Below are 13,444 nucleotides of genomic sequence, written 5' to 3' on the forward strand. Positions count from 1 at the left end.
TATTTTGTTTGGTATAATGCACTGGTTCTCAAAGTCGGTCCTCAGGACCCCACACCGTCCATGTTTTGCAGGTCTCCTCACAGAATCAAGTGAAATAATTGGCTCCTCCTGTGGATCTTTAAAAATGTTTCATTCAGTAATGAGTGCACCTGTAGGGTGACCTGGAAAACATGAAATGTGTGGGGTCCTGAGGACTGAATTTGAGAACCACTGGACTATAATGCACACAGTGGGTTACTGTGAAAAGAAGTATTTTTTGTAAAAACGGTTATTGGCTTTAATAGTGCATAGTAATAGCATCAAGTTGTTAATAAATTGACAGCAAAATAATAATAATACTCCTTCTTAAGTAACAATTCACAAATGTAATTTCCAGTTTATTTAATAAATTATATTCGGTACTTGTTTCCTAGCACGGCCACACCAATTTGCATCGGGGTGATCGTGTCAGAAAAATCGCGTCGGTCGCATCACATTCGACCAAATCGCATGCGATGCGATCGACCCGATTTCTACATTGAATCAAATGTGAATAGGGTCCCTGGGACCCTATTTTACATTGGATTCAATGTAAAGTATTCCCCAGACCCCCAATTTTACCCCCTCAACGCCACCCCGCGATTGACGCCGGTGCGCGTCCTCCGACCTTTTCATACCCCTACTATCCACATCAGCGTGGAGTTGAGAATATAAAGTGTGGCGAGCGGACGCGTATAACTTCACAGGTATACGCGTCCCCTCGCGGGGCTCGCCACACTTTATATTCTCAACTCCACGCCGACATGGATAGTAGGGGTATGAAAAGGTCGGAGGACGCGCAACGTCGCGGGCTCGCTGCGCTCGCCAAGCTGCGGGTTACCGTCAATCGTGGGGTGACGCTCACAATGGGGTTGCGTAACCCATGACGGGGTCATATACAATGTGAAATGGGTCATATTGGCCCATTTCACATTGTTTCCTATGTGAGATGGACTTAATCAAGTCCATCTCATCTTGTGCCATTATAATGGCACGAGACCGACGCGATGCTCCCAATTTCAATGTTAAAAATATTTTAACATTGAAGCCTATGGCAAAATCGCGGGCGTCGCGTCGGAGGCCATGTTAATGCACGCGACCGACGCGATGCCCCTGATTTTGCCTTTGCCAGCAAAATGGACCTGATTTCAAAGGAAATCGGGTCCATCGCGGGCATCGTGTACCTTAACTTTAAGGTACACGATGCCCGCGATTGTGGCCGTGCTAGGAAACAAGTACCTTATATTCCTCTTTTCTAAATGAACTATTTGTGGGTTGGGATCATTTGGTCAACCTAGACCCATGTCGACCTAATGGTGTAGACCTAATGACTGTCTACCATCATGATGTAGACTAAATGACAGCATCCCCTATTTGTAACTATATACAATATAACAATGCATATCACTGGGAAACATTACGGCAAACATAGCAGATGATTCAGATGTAACAGTCCTTGGAAAAGCAAATTTCCTGCCAGCAATCTATATTCCGATTCTTCTACACATTCATATAGTATAAATAGATTGCAACTGGTCACATAATACATCGTGGAGGCAACATAATGCAGATGTATCTTATATGATGTTATATATTTAACATATATATATATATATATATATATATATAAGTGGGCAATGATGGGCGGCACTCGGAGGTAACTTTCAAAGGTTTAATCAGGTGCTGCAAACGGGTCGTTTGCCGCACCTGATTAAACCTTTGAAAGTTACTTAACTACCTCTATCCGGGAGGACACCGGGGCCTGCTGCATCATTTAGGAGAGTGCCGGGCCGCAACAAACCAGTGTGTGTGTGTGTGCATATATATATATATATATATATATATATATATATATATATATATATATATATATATATATATTCATTCAAAAAATGACCACACTATAATCCTCCATGAGCTTTCATTTTCCCAATAAGGAACAGTGGACCAGATGTACCAAGCTTCAAAAAGTGATAAAATGGAGAGTGATAAACAGCCAGCCAATAAAGCTCCTGCCTGTCATTTTTAAAACCCAGCTTGAAACATGGCAGTTGGGAGTTGATTGTTTAGAAAATGAAAGCTCATGCTTCAAGTACAAGTGCGCCGGAACTATTAAGTACCATGTATCTATCTACCTATCTATCTATATATATCACTTGGGCCTATGTAACCCAATAAAATAATCACATCACCTTATTGTCTATATATCAACACTTATCAATAATACATACATAACATTACCATCGGTATTAAGTATCTCATATCTATAATTACAGCAAATAATCTACAGGCTCATTCTTGTCTATACAACAGCATTAGACCTGATTCTGAAGTGGGCTAAAGCAAAAAAAAAAATAAAGTAATTTAACACTGCATTTGGGAAAAACCATGATCTAGTGCAGGTGGGCAGATATTAAATGTGCTGTGAGAAAAAAACAACTGCCCAGCATTGTGGGCTACATTCATAAGTAGACAGTTTTTGCCCCCAAACAATATATTTCCAAACATTGTTTTGCAACATGGACTGTCTATATTTATTTACAGTTTCTTATATAGCGCAGCAGATTCCGTTGCGCTTTACAATAGTAGACAGTGATAAAACAAACTGGGTAACAACAAACAGACTTGGAGGTAGGAGGGCCCTGCTGCAAGCTTACAATCTATAGAGATATAGGAGGGAAACTGTATCAGGCATTTCCAAGCTCTGTCCTCAAGGCACATTAAAGCTGGCCATACATCTACAAATTCATTATCCGATCTGGCTGGTTGGAACAAAAACCTAACAATGAATCAAATGACAGTTGACAATTTGCTTCAAAATTCTGGAAAACTGACAAACTGTCGTTCAGAAATTACCAGATTTTTGTTCCAACCAGCCAGATCTGACAATAAATATGTAGCTGTATTGCCAGCTTTACAGTGCAGATTTCAGTGATATCCAGGCTTCTCATTGTAGAGGTCTCTTCTACCCCTTTCAGACCTAAAACGAAATTACCGGGTGAAGCAGTTCTACCCAAGTAATTTTGTGAATAACACGGGTCCTTTTTTCTGTGTGAAAGGGCTCACCTGGGTCGTAAATCCCGTGTCCTCGACCCCGGAATTTACCAGGGTCGAGGACACGGGATTTACAACCCAGGTTGACCCTTCCACACAGAAGAAATACCCGTGTTATTCAGCAAATTGCCGGGTAGAAATTTTCAAACCGGTAATTTGTTCTTCTGTGTAAAGGGGGGTCAGGCTGCTCCCGGCAAAATGACACGTCATTTGAAATGCTGTGTATTTGCCGGAAATTTCTGACTCTTTTGTCTGAAAGGGGTGTATAAATCAGTACCTGAGTTATTACACCATCTGTGCTGAACATGGCATGGAAGGGACTATGAGAAAATTGTGTCTCATTCCTCCATGCTGATAGGTTAATGGCAGTCTTTACAAATGTATGGAAGAGACTTGGTCACTCCCAAGAAATTAGACTGCATCTGCTGCAAACCAGTAGAAAGTTAATGCCTTCTATTTCTAACCATTGTGTTCAAACTTATCAGAAGGCTTAAGGGTCACAGCTACTAAATCTGACTTTGCTGTGCAAATATACTATGTGTATCATACACAATCTATGCACTCTGTTTTGTTATTGTGGATACAAATGTAATAGTGCCCCCTTGTATAATTAATGGGCACTATGGAGTTGAAGGGGAAACTGCCAAGGTGTATGATCATGTTATCATTCAGATAAGGGGAGTGTAAACACCCCGGCCCACCGAGCACACCGTGCATCAGCTTAGAGCGGACAGGCATGACTGGCTCCAGTGTGCATGGGCCAGATGTACTAAGCTTTGAAAAGTGATAAAATGGAGAGTGAAAAACAACCAGCCAATCATGTCGTAACTGTCATTTTTCAAAAAGTCTGTGACATGAAAGGAAGGAGCTTATTAGCTGTTTGTTTATCACTCTGCATTTTATCACTTTTCAAGTTTAGTGCATCTTGCCCCATGTGTGCGTTTATGTCACTTCAGATGTTATATGGCCCAGATGCACTAAGCTTCAAAAGTGATAAAATTGTCTGGCTGTTTATCACTCTCCATCAGCTTCTACCTGCCATAAGACAGATAGGCCAGTATTCAATGCCTCAGATTCGTCGGTTTTTTTCAGTGAATCTGGCAATTCGCTGGGTTTACGGCGAATTTTCTGTTAGAAAAAACAATTCTCCCTATTCAATGGAGGCAATTCGCCACAAATGAACAGCGAATGTCTGCCGATTCGCCGTAAATTATTCTCCACAATTCACCTGTGATTTTCAATGGGGTTTTTAGTGGAATTCGCCGACAGTGTATTCAATGCTCAAATGGAGAACTGCTTTCTCCACTGATTTTCGCCATGATTCTCCGTTTAGCATTCGGCAGCTTTTTTAGGTGAACTGTAATGTGATCTTTTAAATTAAAGCGTTTTTAATTTTTTTTTTTGTGTGCAAAAATCAGAATATTTTTCCTATGAAGGGGCATGCTATTTTTATTCATATACGTGCAGCACATGAATATATTTTTAATATATATATTTTTTTTTTAAACAATATATATATATTTTTTTTTACACATTCGCCAGCAGGGGGCCGGGAGCCGGAGCCGCTCATTAATATTCATATATTCACTGCACACTGATCCCGATGATCGGGACCAGTGAGTGCAGCGGCTCCGACCCCAGCAGCACCCTGCAGCCCTGGGGGTGAGGTGAGGGGAGGGAGGTGAGGGGACGGGACGGGAGGGGGGAGAGATATGCGGGGGACAAGGACCAGCAGCAGCAGCAGCCCGAATCTTTTGCAGATAGCAGCCACTGCTGCTTTCAGTGAGCAGAGGCGGGGGAGCTGTGCGTACTGTAGTGCTCTCCCGCCCTCCGCCATGCCACATTCGCCCGCCCCCTCCGCCATGGCACTTTCCCCCCCTGCTGCTGAGATTCTCCAGCGGGGGGCTCACTGATGTCGCAGGGAGCCCCCGCACAGCCTCAGAACAGGGACGCAGCAGCAGGCCTTTAGCTCCGGCAGCCACAGCACGGTGATGTCAGCGCTGGGGCTGCCGGAGACGGAGGACTGCTGCTGCGGGCTGTGCGGGGGGGGGACACGGGGATTCGCCACTAGACATATTCGCTTACATTCGATGTCAGGGGCAGCGAGCCCCTGACGCATTGAATAGTGTGGGCTGGGGGAGGCTCACGAATTAAAGAGCAGCGATATTTCCTGGCGAGCGCACAGCGAATCCAAAACAGGATTCGCTACCTTGCGCTCGCCAGAGCATTGAATACCCCTAATTGTGTTTGAAAAATATCAGGTAGGAGCTGGTTGTTTATCAATCTCCACTTTATCACTTTTGAAGCATAGTATATCTGGGTCATGCATTGCAGAGCCGTTCCCCCCACAGCCAGTGACCGTGCTGTTCCTGCTGCTGAGTCGGGGCAACGACACCTGTAGCTGGCCAAATCTATAGCTGCAGGTGTCGGAACAGTCAGTGCTGCTGACTATTTATACATTGCCCTGCATATCTTTCAGCATAGGGCTCCTATCATTGACCACACACCACCAATGTAATATATTGAAGGGAACTGGTGTTGGCGCACATAACGTGCACTGATATCCCCCCCCCCCTTCCCCCCATATCGACCCACCATACATCTTCCACTGAAATGACCTCTCACAACTACTGATGTTTCCATGGCTGAGTGTGCCGGCCAAGGCTGACAAGGTTCTAGTTAAACCCCGATGATGTGTTGCAAATTACACTACATCATATAAGCCTCAGGGGTGGACTGCAGCCAGATGTTTAGTGGTGAAGGGTTTTTGATTTTGTTTGTGTTTTTTTATTTTTAATATTGAGATTGATGTGTTGAAACTCTGCATTGGGGCTTATTTAATATAGTACTGCAAGTAGAACACAAATCTACCTCAATCTATTAAAGCTTGAATAGAGATAAAACACCAACCAATCTGTTCCTGCCATTTTTCAAACCCAACCTATAAAATGGTAGGAGCTGATTGGTTGGTTCTTTATCTCTCTCCAAACTCTGATTAATTTCCTACATTGTATGGATTATAATACAATTATTCAAACATGTGCACTCAGACTAATTCAGTCTTAACATAGCAAAGTTTATGCGTACCTTTCTACTAAATAGACATGTAAAATGGGGACAAATCTAGCCCCACCCTAATCCACCTAGAAACGCCTTCTATGTGGGGTGAAAATGTTGAAGATGGATGTCTATTCAAGATGGATGTTGCACATAGATTCTACTTATGTTTTCAGCACCTTCTAGAAGATAATAGATATAATCTGATTGGTTGGAATTGGCAACATCCCATTTTTATTAGTACTCCCATTTTAGTAAATTTAGCCCAATTACTTTTGACCGGTCTGAACAATGGGCCTGATTTAGTTTGAGTTGTAGTTTTATGAAGATTCACAAAACTACAGCTCTCTTAGCAGCATGCGGGTGACCAGCACAGGCCATTCCAGGTCTGCCCACAATGCTTTTGCGATTGTTTCATTACTATGCGGGCGATTTGCTACACCGCAAAGCATTGCCGGCTCCCTGGCTGTGCACCACCAACAGTTCGGATCACGCCCCTGCAACAATAAGGGGGTTATTCTGATTCACTCGGAAAGGCACAATCACTCTCTAATGGACAAAACCATGTGCACTGCAGGTGTGCAGAGAGAGTTAGATTTGGGTGGGATTTGTATTTCAAACTGCTATTTATATTGCCGTGTAAAAATAAAGCTGCCAGTGCCCCCCCCCCCATTTGACCCCTGATAACGGAGGCCCCCCTTCCCTCCCCCTTCCCATCCCCCACCTTTTCTCTCCCCCCCTGTCCTTCATTCAATATACCTCCCAAACGAGCAGTTTGCCACTCTGCCCTGGAGAGCCCCCCCTTTTTTTCCTTTCCCCTTTTTTTTCTATTTCTTTTTCTCTCTCTTTCTTTCTCTCTCTCCTTATTTCTCTCTACAAAAAAGGAAAAATTCTTCTTTTTCTCTTGGACCATGTTTAAGCTGCAAAGTAGAACTTGTTTAATGCTTACATTTCACTTTCTGATCCATGTCATTGTACCTGAATATGTTTGTATACTGACGTGTTCCAATTAATAAAATGTGTTTAAAAATAAATAAATAAAGCAGCCAGTGTTTACCCTGCACAGAAACAATAAAACACCCAAGTCTAACTCTCTCTGCACATGTTACATCGGCCCTACCTGCAGTACACATGGTTTTGTTCATTAGAGAGTGATTGCGCCTTTCCGATTGAATCAGAATAACCCCCTAAATCACCACCCCTACAATGTAGAGGTTACGCCCCCTCAATCCATTGTGCTATTAGAACACAAATTAATAGGCCACACATGCATGCTTCGGTATTCACGCATGTGCAGATTCACAAACATCCCCAAAGACCGATGTTTGCAAATCTGCAAACCATGCTGAATAACCCCCAATATTCTGCCTCCAATGCTAAGACTATGTAATCTAAACAGAATTGCTCTTATCTGGATGGTATTTTTTGTTTGTATTATTTAAATCTTTCTCCTTTCTCTTCAGGGAGGATCTGAAGCCGCCTCATAGTAAGATAAATGGACAGCCAAAGGCATTATCAAGGCCTGAGTGTCGGCTGGGATCCTCATCTAGCTCTCAGAGTACCACCACAGTGAGCCCTTCCAGGCATTCTAGTGTAAAGAAAGTTTCTGGAGTTGGAGGCACGACATATGAAATATCTGTGTAGAACGGTTTGCTATCAGTGACTTGGCACATGGAAGACTGCGAGGCATATTTTCTAGCCATACAGGAGAGTTAAACTAAGTAGTCCATGCATAAATGCTCAACAGGAATTTAAGCGAGACTCAAGAAGGCCTGTGGATGACTAGAACAATGGTTATTAATGGAAGGACATTGGATACAGTGATAAAAGGAAACAAAAGAAAAAATTAAGCCATTGTACGTGTGTCTGTCCATAACAAAAAAAATTGGAAGAAATGTTGTTTTAAACCTTGTGATGTGAGAGAAACGGGACAACTTTTAAGTTTTTTTTATATATTATGTTATCTTCTATTATAATTTGAAAGCTCTGTAAGTAGTAGGTCAAAAATAAAGAATCAACCTCTTGAAAGAGCATCCCAGCATCTATGGATCTGAACAGGAAACATGGAAGAAGAAAACAAAAACCCAGTCTGGACTCTTTCAATGGCAGTGTAGGGATAGTACCGTGTCACCCTGCGGGAGGATCCTATTTCCTCACATATTAATCATGTTACGTGTGTCTTTTGGAGCATCCAGATACAGTGAGGTTATGTAGTGCATTACATCTGTTTTGCTATGGAGGGTTTGTTACTGGGTCATTGTCTGTCTGTCTGTCCTTTTATTTTTATTTTTCACTGAATATTTTCAGCTTACATTGTTTATAGCGTATACATCTCCTACATTCAGTGGATGCAGCCACTCGATTTGCTGAGCCCATTATGCCTTAGGATGCAGGAGGAATTTGTGGTGTCACCAGAGTGTGATGTACTGAGTGATGTCACCGGTTACGGATGACTTCATAGGCTGATTATTGCATAAACTTGCAACATGACTCATTGCGGGGGACTGGCGCGCTCATAAAGTATAAATCTATGCTCTATATAAATACTTTATATAAACCAGATAAATGAAGTATATAGAGAGTGAGAGGTTCTCATTTTGGAGGCTATCTTATTATTGTTTATTATTTAGCCTGGTTATTCGTTACCAGTAGAAGATTACATTTGTATTTTAAAGTATTATGCGAAGAAAAAAAAAAACACAGCGGAAATGTTTTATCTGGGAACTGCAGCATATTTTTATCCTGAAACAAAGTTGGTCATATTTTACATTCATTTTGTATTTCAAGTTTAGGCAACATGTTCTTGTGTTTTGTCTTTGCTGCTCTATTGCTGTGGTGCATCAGTGTTATTATACATGCAGATGTTCTCATCTTGCCTTAACCATCACCTCTGAAATGAGGGATAAGCAACGTGGTGCTGCGTGGCTGCTGATTTGTGTAGCGTGTTGCGCTCCTATCCGCCTGTGTAACTATTCTGATGTTCTCACGGGTTCTGTCAGAAGGATCATTACCACGTGTGATTCTCTCCAGCTGCACAGATAGGGAAGTTTTTAACAATACTTGTGGGGAGATATATTGTGACGTATACAGAAGTACCACTCAGAGTGATCCTCAATTTCTTATCTATTAAATAAAAGTCTATAAACCTCGGCACTGAAGCAGAACTCCTATTTAGTATGTTTAGAAAAATCCCCTTTAATGTGTACCCTGTGAATGACAATGCCGCTGCAGGTGTGGCTGGTACAGGATGTTAACTGATGCAGTTCTTGGGGTTGTTCTTTTACCTGGTGGCTATAAGATATGTTGTAAGAACAGTGTATGTTTTAAAACTCATTTTTAACTAACAGTTTTCTATATTTATTTTTTTAATGAAGGAAATATCTTGTCTTTCTTCAGTGTGTGTGTTTTATATCCTCATAAGGATGTCATTGAAATTTAAACTCGTGTGCATATTGAGAATAATATTTTTTTTTTTTAAAAGGACAAAAGACCTGAGGGTGAAAAGAGCTGGGTTACTCATGTTGTTGTTCGCTTATAGCATGCTTGCTAATACCTAGCTGTGGAGTATAAGGGACGATGGATGCCTCCATATCTGATCTAAACTTTGCAACTTTTATCAAGCTGTATTTGCTTTGGACAAATGCAGACACTCTAATCTGAATGTTTTTCATTCGTCTTCATCATTTGCAATGGATTTAAAGCCCAGATAAGGCCGAAGTGAAATATGGAAGAGAATTAGTAGACGTAAGCCTTTTGGAGTTAATCCAATTGTTTCTTGCGACCCCTGCTGGGTGTCTATCGGATCTATTAAAAGTTTGGCTCTGATCAGACGGCCGTTAGCTGTGGCAGTTACATTTATTCTCACAGAACCCGGAGGTGCAAAAAAAAAAGTGTTAAAGTCTGTAGTTTTGGTGCCCAAACCCAGACTTGGGACCCAATCAATCTCTAAAGGTTCCCGCACATTGTGTGATTATGGTGTGTGCGATTTGATCTTTCTAGTTTAAATCGCATCGCGACTGGTTCAAATCACATATGTTTATTTTGCCATGCAATGTGCGCTCCCGCATAATCCATATCGCAAGGCAAAAGAATGTATTTTTGAACTAGATCACATGTACCCTGTAAGTGACTATTGTAGTGTAGTCAAAAATCACGCGTAGTTCAAATCGCACCCAGTGCATAGTCCAAATTGTATGGCTCAAATCGCACCTAGTACTCATCTCACCATGTGTGGACACCATAAGTGGCTAAACCGGAACCAGTCAGGTGTCTTAAATACTAATGGATTTCTGATTGGAGAAACACTTGGATAGCTCTGATAGATGCCCATTCCTATAGGCACCCAGCAGGGGGCGCAATAAACTATTGAATCGTCCACTTTGAGTTAAGATTTCTTTGTCAAGGTAACTTATTTTTACAATAATATTTTTAAGTTAGTATTATGAATTTGCTATTTCTTGGTTCTGTATCAGTCCTATTTAGTCTCTGGACCATGCACATTTTTAACACTCCTCCTTGACATACTATGTATCTATGGGGACCCTCGGCAGAAACTCTGGAGTATTGCCTTGCCATAGATCTATTCTCTATTCCAGAGGTGCCCCAACATTAAAGGTTCTAAGTATATCCATGCTTGGCCACAGGTGTCTTGTTTAAATCAAATTAATTAAGGTATTACTTATATGTGCTGAGCCATTGATATTCTTAAAAACTTGGACCGTTGCGGTGCCTTGAGGATCGTGTTTGGGAACTTAACTTCTGCCCCCAGGCCCTAGCAGTACTACCTCATACCTCCCATCTGTCTCCAATTAGCTGGATAATCTCATTCAAAGGACTTTTATCCTGACTGCCGGAATGGAAGTTGTATCGTGCTCATAAGCTCTCTACAGAGCAGAGGGCCCTTCCAAAATGTATGCACTGCAGCGCAGCGATGTAGTTAGAAAAACTGTTGTCTAGAGCAGCCCAACACTCCTAAAGACCTAGGCAGCCATGGGAAGATGGGGCCCCTATTCCCAATCACTAAGGTTGGGAGGTATGCTACCTGTCTCCGCTTCAAATACCGGTCGGCACAGCCAGCCATTCTGTACTGTCTATGCTTTCCATGCTGCTTGCTTCTATTGTTCTTAACACATGTAGTAGTTGTATACTGAACTATTACATGGTAAAATACATTAAGTTTTGCTTCGATACCTTTTTTTTTTTTTTTTAAAGCCACCATACAATTAATGTAAACATTTTATTTATTTTTAGGGATTTTGGGGGGTGGGCAGTAGACCAACTGTTAGGGAGGGGCATGCATCTTACATGCTTTCATTTAATTAGGGGATAGAGGCAAATGTGTTTTTTTTGTTTGTGTGTGTAAGGTACAATTGTCCTTTGCTTGAAAGTTATGGGTAGATATTTCTAAATCTCACAAAATGCAGCCAAATTCCTGTTTTCCTGGAAATGTGCAATGTTATTGTTACTGGGAATGTATTACATACAGTGATTGTATAGATATCACACAGATCTGTCGCAATGAGAACAACCAAACACTGCAATAGTTTCTTACATACAGTTATTTTTTGTTAGTGCTGCTTTTTTTGTAAATGATTCCTATACAATGGGGCGTCTCAAACCTTTTTCTAATTGTATACCATTTATCAAGCATCCATTCAGGTCTGTTCATGTTTCCCAAGTGCCCACTCGTTTTTGTACATTAATACTAGACTAGTCATTGTTTGAACTTGAAGCCCCCTCTGAATGTTGCTATCTTATACTCTCAGCTGTAATTGTACTCCTACTAAAAAAAAAGGCTAAAAAAACAATATGGGGAACCTTTACAGGTAGCGAAGGTTGAAAATCCCTGATTTACCTGCTTTATGAATAAGTATTTGTGCCAAAAATCTGGATTGTACAAAACCTTTAAGTTTTTTACCCCTGTGGGCAAGGTTCCATACAGGACATTGTAGTCCCCCAAAGCTTTTGTCTACTAACAAGTGTGCTGTTACCAAATGCATATGGTTTATTGCCTTTTAATCCTTTTCTGTTTTAGTACATTTGGCACGAACATGTCCGAAAATATACTCCTCAATCGCCACTCCCCCAAGCATAATGCCTCTCGTGAGGCCGTGTGGCTTTTTACCAAGGTTCCGATAGTTCAATATTTTAATTACAGCTTGTATTTGGCCCCTCCCACTCAGTCATACACCGATTTTATTCAGGGCTGTGAGAGAAAACTAGGATCCACAGGACAAAGCAGCCCCCAAGGTTTTGGTTAGTGGGCACATGCTCTTCCCAAATTCCTAGCAAATGTAATCTAAGATTTGATTTGTGCATATGCTTTTGTGACATGTTGCTTTCTTCATCTCATGGGCAGTGACGTATAGAATAATCTTTATGTACAGTCTTCAAGTTAATGTCAGAATGAGTCCTGAAGAATCCTAATGATTTCTCTTCCATGAGGTCCTATGCATTCAGTTGTTGGTTCTTATTTAAAGGTCTACTTTTACCCCTTTGCACGTGTATAAGGTTTACAGGTAGGAGTAATGCAAAGCATGGACAGGGACCCACATTAACATTTGGTGGAGACCCCCCTGAGGTCGTGAATGGGTGCAGGACCTGCATGCTCACTGAAGTTCCAAAACTTCACAAGGCTTCACTGCGGGTGCGGTATAACACACTGACAGTCGGGATTCCGACAGTCATTTTCCCGACATCGGAATCTGCACAGCAGGGGGAGCACAAGAAAGCCCTTACAGGCTCGTTGTGCTCGCCACACTGCGGCCACAGTGGCTCACTGCGCTCGCCACCTATTTTATTCTCTCTCTATGGGGGTCGTTGACCCCAATGAGGGAGCAGTCGGGATAATGACTGTCGGAATCCCGACTGTCGGTGAGTTATCCGGCAGCCTTCACTGCATGTGGTTCAGCACCCTTACATGCTCAGAAGGACAGAGTGACAGGTAGTCCAGTATTGATGCACCACAAAGCAGCCACGTCCTCTTGCAGTGGCTGTTGTTTTGCCACTTTTTACAGGAGAAGTTATTTTGTATTGTGAGATCTAAGTACTAAGCCTTGGAAAGAAATAAAGCGGTAGGAGATAAAATACCAGACAATCCGCTCTTGATTCCCATATAACATGCACTGGTGCAGATGTATTAAGCCTGGGAAAGAGATAAACTGGAGTACCAGCCAATGAACTGTGTTTGAAAATGACAGTTGGGAGTTGATTGGCTTCCTATCTCCACTTTATCTCTTCCCCAGGCTTAATACATCTGCCCCAGAGCTTGTAATACCCCGTTCTCATTGCCGCAAAAAGTTCATTGCATTGCTCA

The 13,444-nt window shown here is 41.9% G+C and overlaps 1 protein-coding gene across 1 annotated transcript in view; it reads left to right on the forward strand.

Moving 5' to 3' along the window:
- ZDHHC8 (zDHHC palmitoyltransferase 8) overlaps positions 1 to 9,279 on the forward strand; it is a 71,386-nt gene extending 62,107 nt beyond the window's left edge. Inside the window, exon 11 of the mRNA XM_083149802.1 lies at positions 7,593 to 9,279. Within this exon, the coding sequence (XP_083005928.1) occupies positions 7,593 to 7,773 (181 nt within the window). The 3' untranslated portion in view covers positions 7,774 to 9,279. The remainder of the gene's footprint in view (positions 1 to 7,592) is intronic.
- The last annotated feature ends 4,165 nt before the right edge of the window (positions 9,280 to 13,444 follow it).

Source organism: Crinia signifera, chromosome 1 (assembly GCF_055691185.1).
Source record: "Crinia signifera chromosome 1, ASM5569118v1, whole genome shotgun sequence".
Lineage (NCBI taxonomy): Eukaryota > Metazoa > Chordata > Amphibia > Anura > Myobatrachidae > Crinia > Crinia signifera.